Source organism: Elgaria multicarinata, chromosome 23 (genome assembly GCF_023053635.1).
Source record: "Elgaria multicarinata webbii isolate HBS135686 ecotype San Diego chromosome 23, rElgMul1.1.pri, whole genome shotgun sequence".
Lineage (NCBI taxonomy): Eukaryota > Metazoa > Chordata > Lepidosauria > Squamata > Anguidae > Elgaria > Elgaria multicarinata.
In genome coordinates this window covers 13,649,251-13,672,057 of record NC_086193.1, presented here as the reverse complement: position 1 = coordinate 13,672,057, position 22,807 = coordinate 13,649,251, and the positions used below count along the sequence as shown (strand labels likewise).

At 64.4% G+C, this 22,807-nt stretch overlaps 2 protein-coding genes across 2 annotated transcripts; both read right to left on the bottom strand.

Moving 5' to 3' along the window:
- Positions 1-2: 2 nt before the first annotated feature.
- CHERP (calcium homeostasis endoplasmic reticulum protein) lies at positions 3-11,153 on the bottom strand. Its single transcript, XM_063147399.1, is given in 20 exon segments — positions 3-523; positions 769-954; positions 1,752-1,846; positions 2,212-2,322; positions 2,650-2,799; positions 2,947-3,033; positions 3,146-3,279; positions 3,495-3,584; positions 3,586-3,734; positions 4,324-4,807; positions 4,921-5,034; positions 5,036-5,118; positions 5,295-5,535; positions 6,643-6,732; positions 6,832-6,943; positions 7,669-7,820; positions 8,284-8,421; positions 8,700-8,908; positions 9,802-9,975; positions 11,053-11,153. Coding segments are annotated over 20 exon segments (2,841 nt in total). The 5' UTR covers positions 11,090-11,153; the 3' UTR covers positions 3-518.
- Positions 11,154-16,056: 4,903 nt separating this feature from the next.
- Positions 16,057-21,437, bottom strand: SLC35E1 (solute carrier family 35 member E1). The gene is made up of 6 exons (XM_063147373.1): positions 20,966-21,437; positions 20,030-20,100; positions 19,693-19,830; positions 19,245-19,370; positions 18,389-18,634; positions 16,057-17,101 (listed from the first exon to the last, which is right to left on the bottom strand). The coding sequence occupies exons 1-6, from the start codon at positions 21,435-21,437 to the stop codon at positions 16,865-16,867; spliced, it is 1,290 nt and encodes a 429-aa protein (XP_063003443.1). The 3' UTR covers positions 16,057-16,864.
- Between the last annotated feature and the right edge of the window lie 1,370 nt (positions 21,438-22,807).

Sequence of the window (22,807 nt, the reverse complement as noted above, 5' to 3'; positions counted from 1 at the left end):
CATAGAAAAAAAAGAGCCTTGTTTATTGGAAGGCAACGGTCAGTACAAGACGGCGGAGGGCAGACGGGCAACAGTTTCACAGCTACAGTAAATCCCTCTACGGCGGTGGCTCCCTCACCCTGTCGACGGGGGCAGCTGCTTGGGGAGGGGCAGGGGGGCCCTGGGGGACTCGGGGCAGGACTCCGCCCCTCCCAGCCTCCAGCCACCCCTCCTGCTTTGCGACGGGGCGGGGGTGGTACTTTCTAGGGAGGCTTTGAGTTTTGAAACTGGCGTGGGGCGAGTGGTGCTACGCGAGAGTCGGTCTGCAGCGCGCTCCCGTTAACGCTTTGCTTCCGAGGGTATATACAAAAATACAAGAGGCCTCAAGGCTTCCTCTCCTGGTGAAGCACTGAACGTCCTCGGGTGGGGCGGTGAGGGCCTGGGGGGCGGGTTCTGGACGCGGCACGGGACAGCCAGGATTCACCTGCCCAGTCCTCAGCAGCCACCCGGCGGGCGGGCTCCCTCCGCGTCGAGCAGGATTAACCTTGAGGGGGAAAAGACGGTGGCATCAAGAAGAGGAGAACGCCACCACTTCAGGCGTGCCTTGTACGAGGGGGACCACGCTCAGGGCTTCCTCTGCTTGTGATGAGAGGCACGCATCCGGAAGGTGGGTCCCAGGACCCCTGCCCCCTTCCTGGCAGCCTCAGCGCCCTGCTTCCTTCCTCCTCCTGCCCCCCACCCAGAAGGGGGTGCAAGACAGGCCCTGCCCCGCCCCGCCCGGCCACTCACTCTCGTCCCGGGCCTTCATGCGAGCGATGAAAGAGTAGCTCTTGTTCCTCCGGTAGTTCTCGTAGGGGTCGTCCAGGGCGACCCCCACGCCCTTGTACTGGTCCCACTTGTCTCGGATGTCCCCTCCTTTAATGGGGTCCTGGATGCCTTGCTCCTTGGCCCCCAGGCCCCCGGACCCACTCCAGCCTGGGAAACGCAGAGCAACGGCACCGTCAGTGACACGGGGAAGTGCAGGCACACGCTGGGCCCCGTCTCCGGAGGCCTCCCTCCCCCACGCCCCCACCCGAAGCAGCTCAGCCGCCCCAGAGCAGCCTCCGCCTGCAGACCCGCCCCAGGGAAAGAAGCAGGCGAGGAGGGAAGCCGGGATCTGAATGTAAACTGGGGCCCCTGGAGGAACGAAGCGGAGCCGCCGGGGAAGGAAGAAAGGAAGGAGGCCGGGGAGGGGGGGGATCCTGGGAAGGGAAGAAGGGGCCTTCGCTGGGAGGACTCCGGGGCAGCTGCCGATTCCTTGGGCAAAGTCAGGGCGGATCCTGAAGCGGGAAGGAAGGAAGGAAGGAAGGAAGGAAGGAAGGAAGGAAGGAAGGAAAGAGAGGGCTCCGGCCGGCACGGGCCCCCTCCTCCAGGCAGGTCCATGCTTGGGGGCTGTGGGGTGCCCTCAGCCGCTTCCACCCCCAGGCCCCAAATGCCAGCTCTCTCGCTCTCTCCTTTGGGGCTCCTCTGACATCTCCCCCAGCCCGGAATCGGCCCGGCTCGGCCCCCTCGGGCCCAGGAGGGATGTGAGAATGGCAGCTATAAACTCCGGCCTTGCTTCGAGTCAGGCTAAAGCCGGACCCCCACCTCCTAGGGAGAGACCCAGGAGAGCAGCCCCACAGGGCGCAGGCCCTCCCTGGGCAGGCCCTCCTCCTCCTCCTCCTCCTCCTCCTCCTCCTCCTCCTCCTCCTCCCTGCCTCAGGACCAAGGCAAGAGCGCCGGCTGCACCTTACCCATCTTCACCAGCATCTGGTGCCCTTTATTCTCCTCTCCCAGTCTCGGGTCTGGTATCGGAGGCCCTGAGCTGGAGCCCAATCCGGCCGCAGAACTACGTGGGGGAAGAGAGAGGTGAGGATTCAGCCCGGAAAGCTGGCCAGGTGCCCTCGGCGAACACCGGCCAAGGAAGACGGGCCAGCGAGGAAAAGCCGCCACCGTGGCAGAGGCCGGCGGGGCTCACCTAGGACGGACGTGGCTTTGAAAAGCACGAACCCGGAGCCACGCGCCCCCTTGAGCCCACCCCGTGTTGGATCAAGCCCAGCCAAGGTGCTGCTGAGCCAGCGGGGTCCCCTGCTCCCCCCCCCCAAAACACAACGGAGCCCGGGGGCAGGAGGCTCGGGCCGCAGCCCGGCCTCCCTTCCCCTCCCCCTTGTGGCCTTGGCAGGGCGAACGGACAAGCGCAGAGTCGAGACTTACGGAGGCGTTTGGCTGCGGGATCGGGACCGGCGCCGCCTTCCAGGGGAGTAGGACTTGGACCGGGAGCGGGAGCGGGACCGGCTTCGGGAAGAGCGGGAGCGGCTCCGGCTCCTGGAAGACAAGCGAAGTGAGCGCCCTGCTCTGGAGCGGGGCCTGTCCCCCAGAGAGGAAGGAGGCCCGGGCGAAGCGCTGCTGCTGTGACTGCCCAGACAGCCCCAAGCAGGACCTGCCGCCCCGACGGGCAAGCGTGGGACCCCGAGAGGCAGGAGGGGGGGCTCCAGCAGCAAGCAAAGGAGCAGGGCGGCCCCCCTCAGCGCAAGCCTGCCCAGGGAGGGAGGGAGGGAGGGAGGGAGGAAGGAAGAAAGGAAGCCCCCTCCCCTCCCCTCCCCTCCCCTCCCCTCCCCAGGGCAATGTCTCCCGCCGGCCCCAGCCTTTTACCTGGACTGTGATCGAGAGTAGGAGCGTGACCGAGAGCAGGATCGGGACCGGGACCGGGAGTAAGAGCCGGAGGATTTCGAAGACCTCGAGTTGGAGCGGGAAGAAGACCGGCCGCGGCTTTTGGACCTGCTGCGGGACTGCGAGGGGCCGCTGTGGCAGGCGGGGGGGGGGGGAGAAAAAACAGCCCCGGCCTTCAACTGGCTGCGGGAAGGAGGAGGAGGAGCGCTGCACAGCAGGGGCGCAGAGCCCCGGGACCCCCGCCCCCCGCCCCACCCCCACCCCCCCAGCCGGCCTCACCTGTTCCTTTTCTCCTGCCCTTTGCGCCGCCGGGCTCGCATCTTTGCACGGAAGAATTCGTACAGCCCGTTCTGCTCCCAGCCCTCGCTGGAACGAGGAGGAGGAAGAAGAACGGATCAGCCGCGTCCTCCCTCCGCAGAGGAGGGTCGGGGCAGTGGGCATGGGGGGGGGGTTCCCTTGGACCTCTTGGACCTCTGACCTGTTCCTGGGCCTGTCGTGGGAAGGAGGGCTGTAGAAGGCTTCCACCGCGGCCAGCAGCCTCTCGCTGGGGGGCATCGGGGGAGGCAGGCGGATGTCTTTGGGGTCCAGGGGCTTGTACTCGTGATCTTCCAGCTAGAAGAAGAAGAGCCACCGTCACCTGCAGCCCCGCCATGGGAACGGGTGGAGCTGGAGCCCAGGGGAGGAACCCTCCCTCCCTCCCACTGCGCACGCAGACCCCGGGCCTCCCGGGGAGACAGCGGGGGCTCTGAGGCCACAGCCAAGACCGCTTGAGGCCCGGCTTCCGAGGGAGCCCGGGACGCAGCCCCGCCCTCCGCTCGCTCGCTCACTTTGACGAGGGGAGCCATAAGTCCCGCGGGGAGGTCGAAGTACGGCACGTTGGGCACCAGGCTCGGGTCATCGTGGTTGACGTGGGGGGGGGCCCTGCCGGCGCATGTGAGGCGGCTGCCCGTTGAAGCCGTGGGGGGGCGGCCCAAAGTCGGGGTGCTGGGGCCCGCCCCACGGGGGGTGCTCGCTGATTCCGGGGTGCGGCATGCGGTGCCCGGGGTGGTGGTGTGGAGGGCCAATCTCTGCAAAGGAGGAGGGAAGAGTAAAACACCCGGGCGCTGAAGGCAGGCTGTGCTGGGGGGGGGGGGGGCAGAGAGCGGAGGGCAGGGCTCCTCCCGGCCCACGCAGGGCCCTCGCCTTCCCTCCCTCCCTCCTTGTCCTGCCCTCACTCACAGTGTCTCTTTAGCCAGGCGCCTACGGAGGGGCTTTTGGGGCAGAAACGCCCTGAAAGGGGAGGCCGGGCCCCGCTCATGGGGCCAGGCGGGCAGGCTAAGCTGCAACCTGGAGGCAAAGCAGCTGGGGGTGCCGCCTCCCTCGGAGCCCCCCAGCCAGCGGGAGAGAGCTGCCCGGTGCCGCAGAGCCACATCAGGGCAGAGGCCAGGGAGCCCCAGGGACCGACTGGCCGGCTCAGTTCAAGGACACTTTGGCCTCTGGCTAGGTGTGCAAAGGGCCTTTTTCTAGCCAGAGCCCCCCTGGGAAGAGGCTTCTCCTCCCTCCCCCACCCCCCGGAGTGCGTTTGCAGAAGAGGGAGTCTGCACGGAGCCCTCCGAATGAAACCCGTGGAAACCCCCACGACCCAGAGCCCTGGGACTGCTGCCCCCCTCCACTCACCCTGAGGGAAGTCCCCCTGGGGGTAGTCGAAGCGGTGCGGGTACGGGGGCCGCTCGAAGGGGTGCCGGGGGGGGAAGTCGTCCTGCATGAAGCGCGGCGGGAAGCGGCTGAAGTTGTGGGGGTGCGGCGGCTGGGTGAAGGGCGGGTGCTGCTGGTGCGGGGGGAAGGGCCCCCGGAAGTGGGGGGGGCGCTGCAGGCGGAAGGGGGGCTCCCGCTGGCCCCCGCCGCCCCCCCCCGCCCCCGCCCCCGCCGCCCCCCGCCCCCCCCAGGGGGGCTGCTCATGCTGGCTGCTCCAGGGGGGCTGCTCGAACTGGCCGCTCCAGGCGGGCTCCGGCTGGCCGCTCCAGGGGGCGTCGCGCTGCCCGCTCCAGCCGGCCTCCCGCTGCTCGTTCCACATGCCCTCGTGGTTGCTGTTCCAGGGGGGGCAGTGGGGCGGCCCCTGCTGGTGGGGCGGGAATGGGGGCTGCTCCGGCGGTGGCGGCGGCTGCAAGGCGAGAGAGGAGGAGGAGGCTTCAGCGGCGGCCTCCAGGACCGGCCCCAGGCTTCCGCTCCGGCTGGGCACAGAGGACCCCCTGCCCCGGCTCCACCCCTCCGTACCTGCTGCTGGCCCCACGGGGCCACGGGGTGGGGCTGGTCGAACCAGGGCGGCTTGTTGGGAGGAAGGTGCTCGTGCGGGCCCGGCCCCCGAGGCCCCGGCGGGGGGGGCGGCGGGGGCGGCTGCATCCGGGGGGCCGGCGGCCGTGGCCTCGTATTCCGTGGAGCTGCCGGCCAGGGGCAGCGGAGCTTTGCCCTCATCTGAAACAAACCCCGGTTGAGAACGGGCAGCGGCTCGGCTCGGCTCAGCCTGGCCCTCTCCGAGGCCAAGTGGCCGGCCGGCCGGCCTCCTCGGCCAACCCTTGCCCGGCTGGGCTTCAGCCCTCTGCCCTGACCCCAGGAGGCCCCCGTCCGAGCCCAGGAGAGCTGCCCTGTACCTGCTTGCACGACGGCAGCGGCAGTGGCCGGCGGAGGGGCCGGGGCCGGGGCCGGGGCTTTCCCCTCACTCTCCAGAGCGGGGATTTGGATCTGCTGCTGCTGCTGCTGCTGCTGCTGCTGCTGCTGCTGGGTGAGGCTGCTGACAAAGTCCTCGTGCTGCGTCTTCAGGGTCTGGATCTGCTGCTGGAAGGCCACCTGGACTGGCTGCACCACGCTCGCGTACTCCATGATCAGGGTGGCCTGCCGGGACCGGGTGGGGGGAGGGGGGCAGAGAGAGGGGGGGAGGGAGGCCGGAAAAGAGCTCTTAGGGCGCGTTTCTTGTTAAAAGAGACGGCACATAACGTTCCAAAGGCTGCTGCTTCATCATCGATCGCTCTACGTTTGCATACAAAATCGAAGGGATCGGAGGCCCTCCGGCTCCACTCTCGGCAAACAGTGCTGGCAGAGCACACGCACCGGCCCTCGCGCCCGTTCAGACCCGACTGCCAGCTCCCCTCAGCACCTGGGCCCCCATGAAAGAACGCAGGTGCATTCCTGAAGACGTACGGCACACGCATCAGTGGACATCTTGGCCCCTGAACGAAGCCAGGCCCGTGTGGGGCAGAGCCACCCCCCAAGGAAGAGCGCCTGGGCAAGCCTTCCTTGAGAGAGGGGCCTGAGCTCACGGGACCTTCTCTGCGTGGCCCCTCCAAGGGGAGGCGGTTCAGGAAGGGGCCGTTCCTGTGGCAGCCTCCTATTGACAGACCCGGAGGCCCGTGGGCGCCAACGTGGCCGTCTTTCTGGCACCAGGCAAAGCCGCGCTCGTTCTCCCAGGCGTTCTGACACGGGTCGTGGCCCCGTTCCCTCGCTCTGGGGTGCTTCCGTGGCGTTCGTTTTGGCCGGGGTTGGGAGAAGTCGTGTATTACGGAAGGACGCTTTTCATCCTTAGATTATAAGTTCGGGGTATCTATTTGCTATACGCATTCTTGTGCTGACGGTAGTTTATACAGATTTCGTCAACCACAATTTCTGTGTTTGCGTGTAAGTCTGGCTTTTTGCAACGCATCGAACGACATCCGCCCACCCCCACCTCTGGCAGCAGCAGTGAACAGGGTCCTCAGGGCCTCGGAGAGCCGCTGGTCACCAGAGGAGGCAGAAGCCGAGAACGGTGCGGCGCTCCCTGCTGGGAAGTGGGATCTCTGCTCTGAGGTCAAAGGGCAGCACAAGCCGCTGCCCGCCCCAAGGCCGCCCTCGCCAACGGCGGGCCTTCCGTGGAGCGGTTCTGGCGGCACGCCGCAGGTCCAGGGATGCCACCCAGCGGGGAGAGGCCAGGGCAGGGTGGGTCGCAGGCTGCCGGCCGGGGCTCACCTGGTACTGGCCAAGTCCCAGGGCCGGGCTCTGCAGCTGCTGGATGATGGACTCATCAAAGTAGCCATTTTTCTCCCACAGCTGGAGGAGCTGTGGGGAATTGAGAGGGAGAGAAAGGCTGTTAGTGGGCCGGCCGGGCTCCGGGCCGGCTTGGGCGCTGCTCCCTGCGGCCACGCCACCGAGGCTCACCCGGGCGATCTTCTGCTGCTTGTCTTCCTCCACGGCCAGGAAGCTGGTGCAGTAGATGGGCACCACCACCTTCTGCAGGGCGGCCAGGAGGTCACGCTGCTGCTTCCGCTGGCTGAAAGACGGGGGGGGGGGGAGGGAGGGAGGGACAGAAAGGGGGAAGCGGGGCGGTGAAGCCACGAGTGCAGCCCGGAGCTCGCCAGAGCGCTCTCGGCCAAGGCTCGCTGCATTCGGACTCACGCTGGAGGAGGAGGCGGTGATGCATGGCTTCTAGCCCTGATGGCTCTGTGCCACCTCTAGGACCCGAGGCAGGAAGCCTGTGCGCACCAGTTGCAGGGGAACATGGGCGGGAGGGTGCTGTTGCACCGTGTCCTGCTTTGTGGACCAGAGTGCTGGACTAGATGGACCCTTGGTCCGATCCAGCCTCAGGGCCCTTCCTACGTTCTCCCTGGCTGATTTGTTAACATACCACACAAGGTGGTACAACCTCAATCCCAAGAACCCAAACGAATTAAAACAAAAGACATAATTTAAAGGCTGCATTAAAAAGATGCGTCTCCCCGCTCTTTCCCAAAGCCATGAGGGGGGGGGGGAGTAAATGCCAGAGTCTGGGAGGGGCACAGGAGAAAGCCCCTGCCAGGCCGGCCCCACAAGCAGGCCTGTGGACTCCTGGGAGAGCCGGGCCACACTCAGCGGCAGGGGAGCAGCGCTGGCGTCCAAAGGGAGCCGCTGTCCACGCGGACCTCCTCCTCCTCCTCCTCCTCCTCCTCCTCCTCCTCCTCCAGAGCTCCCCCCACCCGACGCCAGCGCCCGGGGAGCCGGCCAGAGGCCCCTCCTCACCAGTGGTGGAGCACATCGTTGATCAGGTAGATCAGGTGCAGCCGCAGCTCGAAATGCGCCCCCTCGGCCGTGATGCGGTTGCGCAGGTGTCCGGCCATCAGCTCGCAGTGCTGGGGGGACTTGGCGTTGCTGAACATCCAGTTCTTGCCGGCCTGCAGGCACAAAGCCGGGTCGTCGGCAGGGGGAGCTTCGGGAAGAGGCCGGTGCTCCGGGGGAAGAGGCGGTGCCCGGGTGGGCGACACGGATGGGGAGGAGTCGTGAGGGGGGCAAAGCCGGGGAGCCCGGGGAGCCCAGAAGGCCTCTGCAGGAGGGCCCGGAGCTCAGCGGGAGACCCTTGCCCGGAGAAGTTCCCGGGCTGAGGAGCCGGACACAGGGGCCCCCTCCCTCGGCCCCAGGCGGCGGGAGTCTGAGCAGGGGAGGGGGGGCGACCGCCTGACCTGCCGCGTGGCCGCTCCCCCCCTTCCCTCCCTGCGGGCACTGCTCCAGCGCCTCTTCCGGATTTGCCCAGCGCCTTCGGGATCCCTCTTGACCGCCCCGGCGCTCGTTTCCCTGCCTGAGGGCGCCCCGGGCCCGTTCTCCCGGCTCCCCCTCTGCGCCCCCACCCCCGGTCCTTACCGAGATGGCATCCTTGGTGCAGGTGTCAATGATCGGCTGCAGCAAGTTGTCGAACTCGTTCATGTCCAGCTGGGTTTCCTCCAGGACCTTCTGCATTTGCTGCTCAATCGCCAGAGCGATGGCAGAGGTGATTTGCTCCTAGGCGGAGAGCCGAGAGGGAGGGCCTGAGCGGGGCGGCCCCAAACCCAGGCAGCCCGCTCTCTCTCTCTCTCTCGCTCTCTGCATGCTCCACGGCCCGCCGCTCAGGACTGCGTACGGCCCAGAGACCCGGCCTGCCTTCCCCCCTCCCGAAGAGCAGCGGGCCAGTCAGGCTCCAGGTCACCGAGGAAGGAGGAGAGAGGAGCCCGCGGAGGCCCTCCGCGCTGCCTCAGGAAAGCCAAGCCACGGCGGAGAAGCCGCCCACCTCCCGCCCTCACCTGTCTCAGCGCCAAGAGATGCTGCTCCTGCTGCTGGAGGTTCCACTGGCTCTGCTGGATCAGCTCCTCCATGGAGGGCGTCCCCTGGGGAGCGGGGCCGGGGACGGCAGCTGGGGCGGCGGCAGCGGCGGCTGCCGCTGCCAAGGAGGGCTGGGGCAGCGGCTGCATCGGGGCCCCCGCTTCGAGGTCTTGGCTCTGCTTGCACAACACTGTGCAGAAGGGAAGCGCGTGAGGCGAGCGAGTGAGCGGCCCTGGGAGCGGCTGCTGCCTGACCCCCCCCAGACCCATCCGCCCGCCCTTGCGCCCGCTCCAAATGCCCTGAGCCGAGGGGGCCCACTTGAGAGCTGCAGCCCAGTGGGGCTTTGGGAAGAGGCTTCCCTGGACACGAGGAGGAGCAGGACTCCGGGGTCCTCCTTGGCTCTGGGCAGGAAGCCAACGTAGGGGGGGTGGCTCTGCATCTCCAGGCTCAAGCACCCCCTGCTCCAGCCTCGGATGGGGGACCAACGCCACCCAGCACCCCTCAGGCAGGCAGGGGGTCGCGCAGGGTGGCCAGGAGGCCCAGCGGCTCCCCCTCCTCAGCCGAGGGAGGGAGAAGCTGCTGCTTCCTGGCCATCTGCAGCACCCTGAAAAACTCTGCCGGAATATGGGAGAGGAGGGAGACGTTCCACACACCCCCACCGAGGACACCCAGCGGCCGGCAGGCAGGCAAGGAACCAGCCGGGGGGGGGGGCTGCTTTCGAAGAAAAGATCCACCAGGACAGCAAAGCCCTTCTGGACCCACGGGAGGGAGGGAGGGAGGGAAGGAGCTGAACTGAACTCTTTGTGTGTGGGGGGGGGGAGTTGAAAGCCAGCCAGATGTGCACACAAGCCCCCCCCCTCGTCACTCAACTGCAGCAGCTCTCCCCTCCCCACCCCGTGCAAATTGGGACTAACCATGGTGGGCCACCTTACAAGGCCAGCATGTGGCTCACCGAGAGACACGTGGGACATGTCTGAAGTGCCGCCTTTGGTGGCTGCGATCCCCCCCTGCCCCGAGGGCGTCTGCTGGTTGAGCGGCAGAGAAACACAGCCCCCCCCCCCCGCCCGGCTCCCCCGGACTCACGCTGCTGCTGCTCCAGGGCCAGCTTGTACTTGTAGTAGCCGTAGAAATCGCCCCCAAAGAGGAAGGAGAACTTTGGGTTCTCCTTCTGCTTCTCCATGGTCATCTTCTCGAACTCGGGACCATTCCGCGCCACGAACTGGGCCAACTTGTCAATGACATTGCGCAACTCCTGGTCTGAGGAGGGGAGACAGAGACACACGCGCACGCGGTGAGAGCCAGCTTCCCAAGGCAGCTCCAGCCCCCACCACGAGGGAAGGACAGAACGGGGGCCTCCCTGCGCGACCCTCCGCCTCAAGCAATGTGGGACGGAGTCACGGGGGGGGGGGGGGGCGGAGCGCCTCGGAGGGGCCTGCTGGATCAGCACCCCCCTCTCAGGAGCCCTGGCGCTGGATCCGGCCAAGGGCCCGCCTAGTCCAGTGGCCCACCAGCTGCCCAGGGGAAACCCACGAGCGCAACAGCGCCCTCCCACCCATGTTCCCCAGCAAGTGGTGTGAACAGGCTTACTGCCTCTGATCCTGGAGAGAATAGGCAGCTGTCAGGGCTAGTAGCCACCGACTGCCGCCGCCTCCGCCTCCTCCTCCTCCTCCTCCTCTTCCAGGGATGGATCCATCCCCCTTTTCAAAGCCCTCCACAATGGTGGCCACCGCCACGGCCTGTGGCAGCCCCTTGCGCAGCTGAGCTCTGTGCAGCCGGAAGAGAAGGACGCCCCCCGCCCCCCCCCGCCCTGAATCTCCCCCCCCCCCCCTCAGCTTCATGGGAGATGAGAGGCCTGAAGCCTCCGGCCAGGGGAGAGGCCCTGCCTGGACCTCAAGAGCCAGCTGGGCTGCTCCTGAGCGGGGAGGCTCCATTCGGCTGCTCCCAGGGCCACTGGCGGACCCCCCCCCCCCGACCCCCTTCGAGAGCCCCCCCGGCCTCCTCTCCGGACAGCCCCGCCCCGCCCCCCCGGCCACCTCTTCCAGGGGGCGCACAGGAGGGGAGACCCCCGCCCCCCTCGGGCAGGAGCCCCGTTTCCCAGGGGGCGGAGCCACGGACCCCGCCGGGGAGCGAGTTCGAGTTCCCTCCTCCCCGCCCCCAGCAAGCCACGCGCAGGGCCGCCCAGGGGCTCCGCTCCGCTCCGCTCCCCTCCGCCGCCTTCAGGGCCCTCCTCTGAGCATGTGCCGAGCGCTTTTCTCCGCCTCTTGAGCGGGGGAGGGGGCGAAGGGTCTCATCCCCCCCACCTCCACCCCCACCCCTGACGTCACGCGAGCTCACCCTCGGGCGGCGGCGGGGGCGGCAGCGGCATCTCCATGGCGGCGGCGGCGGCGAGGTCCGGGGTCCGCGGAGCGCCTCAGAGCCGCACTAGGCCGCGCCGGTCGCCAAGCGCGCGCCGGCCGTAAAGAAGAGCCGCGTTTGCGACGCCCCCCCGCGTCACGCGCGCCGGCGCTCGACGGCCGCGTCGCCATGGAGATGCCCGCGGGAGCCCCGCCCAGCCGCGCGACGCCCTAGACGGCGGAAGAGGCGCTGGACTACCACTCCCATCATCACTGCACCGGCGGAGGGGGGTGGGAATATGACCTAACAGAAACAGAAGAGATCAAGAAAAGGTGGCAAGAATATACGGAAGATCTGTATAGGAAGGATCATAATATCGGGGACAGCTCAGACGGTGTGGTCAGTGAGTGAGAGCCAGACATCCTGAAGAGTGAGGTCGAATGGGCCTTAAGAAGCATTGCCAATAGCAAGGCAGCAGGAGACGACAGTATCCCAGCTGAACTGCTTAAAATATTGCAAGAGGATGCTGTCAAGGTGATGCATGCCATATGCCAGCAAATCTGGAAAACACAAGAATGGCCATCAGACTGGAAAAAATCCACTTATATCCCCATACCAAAAAAGGGAAACACTAAAGAATGTTCCAACTATCGTACAGTGGCACTTATTTCACATGCCAGCAAGGTAATGCTCAAGATCCTGCAAGGTAGACTCCAACAATTCATGGAGCGAGAATTGCCAGATGTACAAGCTGGGTTTAGAAAAGGCAGAGGAACTAGAGACCAAATTGCCAATATCCGCTGGATAATGGAGACAGCCAGGGAGTTCCAGAAAAACATCTATTTCTGTTTTACTGACTGTTCTAAAGCCTTTGACTGTGTGGATCATAACAAACTCTGGCAAGTTCTTGGTGGTATGGGGATACTAAGTCCTCTTGTCTGCCTCCTGAGGAATCTGTATAACGACCAAGTAGCAACGGTAAGAACAGACCACGGAACAACGGACTGGTTTAAGATTGGGAAAGGAGTACGGCAGGGTTGTATACTCTCACCTTATCTATTCAACTTGTATGCAGAACACATCATGCGACGTGCTGGGCTTGACGAATCCAAGGCTGGAGTTAAAATCGCAGGAAGAAACATTAACAATCTCAGATATGCAGATGACACCACTTTGATGGCTGAAAGCGAGGAGGAGCTGAGGAGCCTTATGACAAAGGTGAAAGAAGAAAGTGCAAAAGCTGGGTTGCAGTGAAACCTCAAAAAAACCAAGATTATGGCAACCAGCTTGATTGATAACTGGCAAATAGAGGGAGAAAACGTGGAGGCAGTGACAGACTTTATATTTCTGGGCGCAAAGATTACTGCAGACGCTGACTGCAGCCAGGAAATCAGAAGACGTTTACTTCTTGGGAGGAGAGCAATGACAAATCTTGATAAAATAGTTAAGACAACAAAGGTCCGCATAGTTAAAGCAATGGTATTCCCTGTAGTAACCTATGGCTGCGAGAGCTGGACCATAAGGAAAGCTGAGCGAAGGAAGAGAGATGCTTTTGAACTGTGGTGTTGGAGGAAAATCCTGAGTGCCTTGGACTGCAAGAAGATCAAACCAGTCCATACTCCAGGAAATAAAGCCAGACTGCTCACTTGAGGGAAGGGTATTAAAGGAAAAACTGAAGAACTTTGGCCACATAATGAGAAGACAGGACACCCTGGAGAAGAGGCTGATGCTAGGGAAAGTGGAAGGCAAAAGGAAGAGGGGCCGACCAAGGGCAAGATGGAGGGATGATATTCTGGGGGTGACAGACTTGACCTTGGGGGAGATGGGGGTGGCAACGGCCGACAGAAAGCTCTGGCGTGGGCTGGTCCATGAAGTCACGAAGAGTCGGAAACGATTGAACGAATAAACAACAAAGTCCAACAGGAAAGGCGCATCATTATTATTATTCTCACCGTCATTATTATTAAGAAGAATAATAATAGCAATGACGATGTCCCAATACTAATTATTATTAACCAATAATAATAACAATAGTAGCCATGTCCTAACAGTTGGGCTCCCCTCTGAGAAGCGGCCCCAGGGGACCCCTCCCCTCGCCTGCTTGATCCTCACAACCACCCTGCGAGGCAGGCCGCCCCCTCCGCTCCCAGGCAGCTTCGGGGGGGGAGTCCGAGTGACCTCTGGGGGACCCCTGGCAGCGGAGGGGTCCGGGGTCCCCTCCCACTGGAGAGCGCAGCGGGCATCCCTGGCTGGAGGGTTTCTCCAGGCGACGGTCAGAAGAGCCCCTGAGGCTGCATCAGGCACAACACCCTCCCACCCATGATCCCCAGCCGCGCACAGTCTGACGGCCTCCGATCCTGAAGAGAGCACAGAGCCTTCAGGGCTAGTAGCCACTGACAGCCTTCTCAACCTCCAGGAATTGTTCCAGCCCCCTTGGAAAGCCATCCATCACATCTTGTGGCAGTGAGTTCCACGGTTTAACTCCAGGCTGTGTGAAGGAGCCCTTCCTTTGATCTGTCCTGAATCTCCCACCCATCAGCTTCATTGAGTTCCAGTATTATGGGAGAGGGAGAAAAATGCTTCCCTGCCCACGTTCTCCACACCAGGCATCGTTTTCAGCACCTCCAGGACAAGGGGGGTCCTGTAAGCGTGTAGCAGGAAGCCCTTCCTCACAGGGGCTGGGTGTGCCAAGGAGGCAGAGAGAAATCCCTCGAGTGCTGTGGGCCACCTGTTAATATTTATGTGTGAACTGCTTAGAGATCGTATTACATTAATCAGTATGTATGTATTCCAATACGTGGATGTCTGGCGGGAGTGCGGAAGCCGTGAGCCGCAGCCTCCGGGAGTGTGAATAAAGGCATGCCAAAGGCTCCCATGATCTCCTTGTAGCTGGGGTGGCCCTCAGGCATTGTGGCCTCCCACCACCCCTGGCCAGCAGAGCCATTGGCAAGGGCTCATGGGAGTTGTAGGCCAAAACATCCGGAAGGCCACACATCCCTGGACTAAGAAAACGGACTCCTGGACCGTCCCCACGTGGAAGTGGGCCCCAAAGACGGACAAGACAGGCCTTCAGGTCGTGACCCAGCGGGACTCTTCTGAGGATGTCGGTCTGTCAGGGGCTCGTGGCCACCGTGGCTAACCAGGCCCAGCCTCAAAGCCACGAGAGTCTTAGTTGCAAAGCTCAACAGGTCCGAGAGTTGCTCCAAAGCACAGCAGAACGGCCACTGCTACTGCTGCTGGAGGCCTTTTGGGTGGAAAAGCGCCTGCAAGCTCCCTTGCGATGGGTCAAATGCAGGAGTCCCAGGAGGGCTGGAGACCCCGGAGGGCTCAAGAGGGCAGGAGGAAGCGCTTTGAAGGCCAAGATCCCAGCACCAGCGCCTTGGGGGACACGGCAGAGGACAAACCCGCTGAACCCAGAAAATAAAGCCACCACCGCCACTTCCGAAAGGACTCCGCCTGGCAGGAATTCAACTCTGCACAATTCAGCTTTATTTACACTTCGAATATTTAAAAAGCATAATTACAACACACTTCATTTTATCCCAGTTCCTCCCCCCCTCCCCAAAGTTTGCAGGCTTAAAAAAAATCCATGGTTCCTGTACACTACAAACAAATCTTGAGAAAGAAGGTTCCCCTGACTTGGGACAGGACTGCCTGCCTCTCTCTCTCTCACCTCTACATCCAGACCTACTGACCTTGATTCCAAATTCCTTCTCGGCCCCTCTGAGAGGCAGGGCAGCACTCGCGGCCCAACCCGAGCGCTCCGTGGCCTCAGCCCCAGCCGGCTCAGGTTGGCTGTGGGTTGGGCTGCTGTCGCTCCTCAGGCCCACCCTCCACCCCCCACCAGCCTAAAGGTGCCGAGGAGGGAAGCCCCAGGGCAGGAAGCAACCGGCCAGGCTGCCAACTGCGCAGGGCCAGGCCTTCTGAGCAGGCAGCTAAAACCGGGCGTTTATTACACACACACACACACACACAGAGACACACAAACACGATGTGAGCCCAAAATAACTCCACCGCGAGGGCACGCCCACTGGCCCCCCTGCCTCCACCCCACAAACAGCAACGCACACTGGGTCCCCCGCCCCCATCACCTGGTTCAGCCAAGAGCCCCAGGCTGAGCCCCAGGCTGGGCCCCCCCACCCCTCCTCCGTATTTACAGGCTGCCCCAGGGCCGCCACGGGGCCGCTGCAGCCACTTTGCAGGGATGCAAAGCGCCCACAGCAGCCGAGAAGACCGGCGCTTCTTCCGCACAGGAAACTGCTGGGGGCTTTGGTGAGGGAGCAAAGAAAAAGAGAAGTACAAAAGCCAAGTTGCTCCATCAAAGCGGCAACCTAAAAGCAGGCGACGTTTGCGGGTTTATCGGCCGTCGGCTCTCGCTGTCCCAGCCGACGGCTCGGCTTCTCCCAGGAGTGGCAGGAGTTTCACGACACGCTCAGGAGCCGAGCACACACAGCTACACACGCGGGATCCCCAGCGACGTATATACAAGCCCACAACAGGCGCCTCCCCACCCCCACTCGCATGCGCTCGCACGGGGCCCCACCGGGCGTAAGGGAGGAGCGGGCCGCGTTTACCCCACCCCACCCCACCCCACCCAGTAGGTCCTTTTCATTCAGGATCGTGACCTGAGCTCAGGGAGCCTTTGAGAGCCAGGTGAGGCTCCGAGCACCTCCACACACACGGCCAAGCCGGCCTGGGAACCCCCCACCTCAGCAGAACTAGCCGGGGCAGCAGCTACACACTCCCGGGGGGGGGGGGACCTCGCTCGGCCGCAGCCAGAGCCCTGCTTTCTCGGCAGAAGAGCGTGCTTCTCCCTCCCCACGCGCCAAAGGCAGGGAGGCTCAGGAGAATCTGCAGGCCCAAAAGCCCACCGTGGCCGCTGAGTTTCTAGCCAGGCAACCTGGGAAGGCAACGAAGGAGAGAGCGGTGGTCAAGCGCCACGACCTGCAGGCAGAAGAGGCCCATGTCTGGCATCAGGACAGGGCTGGCCCGGGGGGGGGGGGGTTTCTGATGTTCAAGAAGCTCCCCACCCCTGAGGTCCCCCCAGCATCACAATGTTCTTCGCAGACTCCGCTCCTTGCAGCGAGCGCAGCGCCAGCCGAATCCCTGGGCCGCCAAGCGTGCGCCTGCTTAACCCCCCGGGGTGGGAGAAGAGCTCCTAACGCTTTCTACGCCTCATGATTCAAATGGGGCCGGAGGGGCAGGAAGATTACCGGCAGCAAAACCCTTCTGGGTACGTGATTATTATTGTCTTTCAAACAAGTTCGCGCTCCGTCCCGAGCCTAGAACAACACGCAGCGTCAGGAACCGGAGCAAGGGACAAGCAGCCGCTCCGCCCACCCCCACCCCCACGCAAAACCTCACAAGTGCTACGGAATACAACGGCCGCCTCCTCCTCCCCCTCCCCAAGGAAACAGAGGCAGGGGCGGAGGAGGGAGGCAGAGAAAACGCCGCTCCTGGTTGCACTTTGAAAGCAACCGTTTAGCTTAACGCAAAAGCAGGAAGGCAAAAGTGCAATCTCAAAGGGGAGGGGGAACGGGAGGGATGAGGGAGAGAAAATACTGGCCACAGGCAACCAGCCGCTACAGCGGCTTGAGCGGCCCGGCAGGGGCACCCCCTCAGCTGCGCCACCCAGCCCGGCAGTCGCTTTCACGGGCGGAGCGCCGCTCAGCACGCCCAGGGCCCTGCGTTCTCTCGGGCCGTCCTCCTTCCGGCGGCGCCCGGCTGCTCCTCGGGAGTCTCAGCGGGGTGGGGGAGTAGTCCCGCATTAACAGCCCGTGCCGGACGGCCAAGAACGGGGCCCCCGCCCCTCCTAGATGTCGTAGCGGCTGGAGCTGTACATGGCGGGGTAGTTCTGCCGGCTGTACTGGAAATGATCCAGGCCCGGGCTGCCCCTGGCCCCGTAATGGAAGTCGCCGTGGTGAGCAAAGGAGGCGAGTCCGTTGGGAGACTTCTCCGGGGCGCCCCGGTGCCGCTCCAGGTGGGCCAGATCCCCCGCCGTGACGGGAAGCAGCTGCTTCTTGGCTTCCTGACTGGCGTCGTACTTGGTCTGCAAAAGAATGGGCGTTTTATGAGCCCCTCGCTCCCACGAAGGGACGAGCACAAATTGCACCCGGGTCTCGACGGGCAAAGTCGAGCAGTTACCACAGGGTGGGAACAGGACCCGAAGAGGTTCAAGGAAAGGGGGGTGGGGGGGGCAAGCGCCTGCCGTCTTCACAGGGTGAAAGCTGAGCAGTGGCGGAGCCCTGTGGAGGTGCAAGAGGGGCACCGCCATCCTGAGCATGTGCAGAAGGCCGATCGGAACAGAATCTCCAGCTAGGAGGCTCTCGTGGGCCGCGTGGCTCCTCAGGGCCTGTGGCTTCTGGCAGGTGCCTCCCCAGAGCCCAGAGGGGCCCTGGACTCACAGTCACGAGCCTCCGCTCCCAAGGCACGAGCGGAGGAAGCCGCAGAGGAAGCCGCAGGGCCCTTTCCCAACCTCGCTGGCAAAACCCAACGTGGAAACACAGCCGCTCTTTTTCGCTCGGGGAGGGCGGATGCCCCCCCAAGGCCAGCTAAGCTCGCAAGCTCAGTGCAAACCCAGAGGTGCCTGAAGGCCAGGCTGTGCAGCTGCCCAGCAAAGGTTATTGGCCAGCCCTGCCGCCCTCCCTCCCTCCCAGAGGCCCTCGGCAGCCCCCCAACACACACACCCGTTTGCCCGACAAACCCACAAGCCACGACCGCCCGAAGCGAGGCCTGCAACAGCCCTGCCGGCAGCCAACTCCATTCCCCCCTCCCTTGTGCGTCGTGCCTTTTTGCACAGCACGCGTGCAGAGGGCAGGGATGGCCCAGTGCTGCTGATGGCACACAAGCCCCTCCAGGAGCCTTTCTGGCTGAGGAGCAGGAAAAAGGGCCCTCTCAGGCCATCGAGTCCAGCCCCCGCCACCCCGTGCTCAATGCAGGAAGCCACCTTGAAGCATCCCTGTGTCAGGGGTGCTTCAAGCTGGCTTCCTGCATTGAGCAGAGGGTGGCGGGGGCTGGACTCGATGGCCTTGTTTGTTTTTATTCATTTATTATAGCACTCTTATCCCGCCCTTTAGCCAAAAAGGCTCTCAAGGCGGCTTACAAAAATATTTCTTAAGGCAGTCCCTGCCCACAGGCTTACAATCTAAAAAACAAAACAAAGAACATGACACAAAAGGAAAGGGGACTGGGAGGGAAGAGGAAAAAGAGGCCACTCCGCTGTGCCAGGGTTCTATGAGAAGCCCCTCCGACGAACGAGGCTGCTGCGGAACGACCTCCGCTCCTTCCCGGCCACACCCGGGAGCATCGGGGTAGGCGGGCGGGCGCAGACACGCACCTTGTTGTACAGGAAGACGCCCAGGATGGCCGTCATCATGCCCAGCACGTTGGTGGTGGTGACGGGGTTGCGCAGCATGACCAAGGAGACGCTGATGACCATGATCCTCTTGGTAGCGTTGGCCACGGAGTAGCTCAGCGGGCTGATGAGGTTCAGGATGCTGAAGGCGATGACGTTCTGGGCGAAGTTGCAGAAGCCGCTGATGGCCAAGAGCAGGATGGTCCAGGGCCAGTGAGCCATCGAACTCTGGGTGGGCAGAGGGGAGCGAGGAGGAGGAGGAGGAGGTGACGTGGCGGCAACTGGCCAGGCAAGCCCCAGGACCCCTCGGGAGAGCCCCTTCCTCGGGAGGAGCCCCAGCGGCATTCAGCGAGACTCGCCTGAGGCAGGAGGAGAGGGCGCAAGCCTCACAGCAACGGCAGCGCTGGAGTGGGGGGCGCTCGTGGCCCTGCGGACGTTGGGCCCGCAACATACCGTGCGCTGGGGCACATGGGCGGGAGGGTGTTGCCGCACTCATGTCCTGCTTATGGGCCTCCCCTGGGTGTCTGGTGCGAACAGAATGCCAGACAAGATCAGCGCCCTTGGCCTGATCAGCGCAACTCTTTTTTAATAGCTGCTCTTGAGAGGTCTGGAGGCCGATCCCTCGGTTAGCAGATCAGTGACGGTTCTTTAACCTTCCGAGGGCTGCAACCTGGGCAGGGTCACCTGCTCTGACCAGAAGCTGCAGAGCAGCAAAGGCCAGGGCCACCCACCCTACGGATCAAGCCCCAGGGCAGCTGGCGGGGGCCGCTCCAGAGATGCGGGACAGGCCGAAGGCCGGCCGGCCGGCCTCCCATGACAGGGCCAGCCTCCGACTCACCAAGTCGTTCTCCACGAGGAAGGAAGAGAGGTCAACCAGGACCCAGGTCGGGATCATGAAAAACACGGCGTGGCACCCAAGGATGTTCAGCAGCCGCAAGTGGTGGATCCGAGAATCTCTCAGGACCTGGAAGAGCGAAGGGAGGTTGCCTGCAGGGCCAGCAGCTTCCGCAAGGGCAGGACCTCAAAGCCTCCCCCCACCCCGACTTGCACAGAGAAGAGCAGAGCGGGAGGGAGCGGCTGGAGAAAGAGGCCGGCTATGCGTGGGAGGAAGGAGGCAGGCCTCGCTATGAGCCACGGCTGCCCCCCCTTCGCTCCGTTTTCCTTTTTACAAAATGCCCTCCCTCCCTCCCTTGGGAAGCTCACAACCAGCCACACCACACAGCTGGATAGGGGGGTGTGTGCCCGCCCAGCCCCACGTGCCCCCCAGCCGGGATAAACGGCAGCACCTTCTTGGAGAAAATGTTCTGGAGCGAGAAGCAGAGGGTGGCCGCCAGAGCGCTGACGAGTCCCCACGTGTCGAAGGAGAGCTCCGTCACTGTGGCCAGCAGGACGCCGCCAATGATGGGGATGAGGGATAAGTACACCTGCCGGGGGGGGGGGGAAGGCTCAGGCATCGAGGTGGGGGTGCCCGCCTCACGCCCCCTTCCCAAGCCCTTCCCCCCTCTGCGCCCAGGTGGCTCCTCCAGCCACCCCAACCCAACCCGGAAGGAGCGGCCGTTTGCGCAGGAAGGGCAAGGGAAGGGCTCCTGCTCCGGAGCAGGGAAGGGCTCCTGCTCCGCTCACCTTGGTCGTCTGCTTCTCCTTCATGATGATCCTGGACAGCAGAACTACCCAGATTGGCATCGTGGCTTTAACTGAAAGGGGGAGACAGGAAGGACGGGACGGGACGGGGGGGCAGAGCGTGAGAGCGAGGACGGGCGGACGGGCGGGCGGCGGCCCGCAGGAGAGGGAGGGGAAACCCACCGGGAACAGATACAGGGCTCAGCAGGGTCAGAGCGCCCGTCTCCCTCCAAGGCGCAACGTGAAGAAGGGCCCCTGTTGCTTTCCCTCCGCAGGCACTCTGCGTGCGGGCCAGGGGCGCTCTTGTCTTGCAAGGCGGATGGTAGGAGGAACCCTTGTTTCTCGTGAAGGAGGCTCCCTCAAAGAGGCCTGCTCCTCCCCCCACCTGCTCCGTTGTGAATACGGGAAGAGGGTGTCTCTGAGCGGCAGCCTCCTCAGCACCTGGTCTGCAGGCACTCTGCACGTGGCACAGAGGCACGCTCAGCTGGCCTTCTACTGGCAAGAAACGCTTCTTCCCTTTGCAGAATAAATAGGGTCTTTCTGGAGAATGTGCAGAACGTTTCCTTCCTAGCCTCTGCTGCTCAACAGACGCTCTGCACGTCACTCAGAAGCACTCTTGTCCTATATAGCTCACATTCCCCATTACCCTCTTGTGGGCCAATGGGAAGAGCAGCATGTTCCTCCTCCTCCCTCTCTATTTTGTTCTGCATGCGTCTCAGAGGCGCCCTCCCACCATCCCTCCCTCCGCAGGCACTCTGCACATGGCTCAGAAGCGCCCTCCCTCCCTCCGCAGGCACTCTGCACGTGGCTTAGAGGCGCCCTCCCACCATCCCTCCCTCCCAAGCACTCTGCACGTGGCTCAGAGGCGCCCTCCCACCATCCCTCCCTCCGCAGGCACTCTGCCCGTGGCTCAGAGGCGCCCTCCCCTCCCTCTCTCACCGGTGTGGGCGTAGGAGACGGGCACGCGCCAGAGGGAGACGTGGGCCGAGACGGAGGCCAGGTACTTGCCGAAGGCCAGGGGCAGGATGAGGCGCGGGTACGCGCGCGGGGGCAGCTGGGCGGGGCTGGCGGCGGGCACGCGCCAGGCGCGCAGCAAGGGGGGCAGCAGCGCCACCAGCCCCAGCACGTGGCACAGCGACACGGTCACGGGCCGCGGGAACGCGCCCAGCAGCACCTTGTTCACCACGTTCCCGCCCGCGCTCAGCGCGTACCACGCCACGCACAGCGCGGGCACGCGCAGCACCGCGCCCCCCGGCCCGCCCGGCGGCGGCGGCGAGCCCCGCGGGGGCGCGCGCGGGGGGCCGGACAGGGGCGGCGGCGAGGGCGAGGGCGGCGGGGGCAGCAGCAGCAGGCCCGGCGGGGGCGGCTGGGCCGGAGCGGGAGGCGGACGCAGGTGCTGAGGCGACGCCATGCTGGGGCCGGGCGGGGAAGCCGGGCCACGACGCGCAGCGCCGCGCGCGTCACTTCCGCCCGGGCGCCGGAAGGGCCCGCGCCGCCACGGAGAGGGGCGGCCAGAGCGGCCGGGGGAAGGCAGGCAGGCCGTCCGAGAGGGCCGTCCGTCCGGGAGGGCCGGCGCTGGGCTGGGCAGGAGGGGGCCAGGATTTTGTGGGACGCTGGGCCTTGCAGTGCAGCGCTCCTGGCTGGCTGGGGACGCTGGGCCTTGCAGTGCAGCGCTCCTGTCTGGCTGGGGACGCTGGGCCTTGCAGTGCAGCGCTCCTGTCTGGCTGGGGACGCTGAGCCTTGCAGTGCAGCGCTCCTGGCTGGCTGGGGACGCTGGGCCTTGCAGTGCAGCCCTCCCGGCTGGCTGGGGATGCTGGGCCTTGCAGTCCCCCCTCTGGCCCCAACAGAGCCGCTTCCGAGTTGGGTTGGTCTCTTGCGGGGGCCTCGGAGCTCAGGAGGCCGGCGACGCTCAGGGGCTTCTGCTCCTCTACCCAGGGGTTGGACTACACCTCCCAGCATCCTTGTCCTGCTGGATGGGGCTGTTGGGATTCGGGGGGGGCACAGCCCCTCCCCCTTATTATTCACCCCAGTCTATGGGCGGGGGGTGGGAGGGAGCGAGGCGATGCGGGAACTGGGCCAATGGGCAGGTCGGTCCAGAACCAGGATCGGGCCCTCCCGAGGGGTCGCCCCTCCCCTCCCCTCCCCTCCCCTCCAGCTGCCGGGCGGCTCCTCTGCTTTCTGCGGCGCCGCAATCTAATAAAAGGTTGAAAGGCTGCAGGAAGAAGCTGCGAGCCGAGGAAGAGGCGGGGACATTTGGCCTTTTGGCCCCGCCCCCAGCTCCTCCCACCCCTGGGAAGCCCCGCCCCTACCCATTGTGAAATGCTAGTCAGCCCTCAGGCCGAGAGAGGTTGAACACCCAGCTGGAGCATCTGTAAGGCGCCGCCTCTCTCTGTGTGAACTTCTTCCCCCCCACGTGTCACAACGGAAGCACCAGCCGACCCCTGCCTCCCTTTTAGCATGAACAGAAGGCCTCTGAGCGTGGGCAGAGGGCCCTCTCCTGCAGCTGGAGCCCTGCCTCTCATTGTTCTTCAGCTGCCACTCAGGGCCGGCAGAGATTTTGACCTGAGAATCTTCCCACTTGTGCAAGGCGACTTCTTTTTCCAGTTATCGCTGGTAGCTGAGGATCCAGCCCAGCTTGGCAAATGCTGACTTCCCTGAACATCCGAGCCCATGAGCCCCAGGCTGCTTGTCTTTTTGGCCAGGAAGCCAAAGGTGTAGCCGCAAGGTGCAACCTGGTGCCCGCCCAACGTTTCGGACTGCAACTCCTATCATCCCTGGGGC

What these genes read in the sequence shown, in the direction of transcription:
- SLC35E1 (XM_063147373.1), bottom strand. Translation starts at nt 21,437, where the DNA reads ATGGCGTCGCCTCAGCACCTGCGTCCGCCTCCCGCTCCGGCCCAGCCG. An exon ending in AGAACATTTTCTCCAAGAAG is followed by an intron (nt 19,371 to 19,692) that starts GTGCTGCCGTTT and finishes TCGCTCTTCCAG; the next exon opens with GTCCTGAGAGATTCTCGGAT. An exon ending in TCCTCGTGGAGAACGACTTG is followed by an intron (nt 18,635 to 19,244) that starts GTGAGTCGGAGG and finishes CTGCCCACCCAG; the next exon opens with AGTTCGATGGCTCACTGGCC.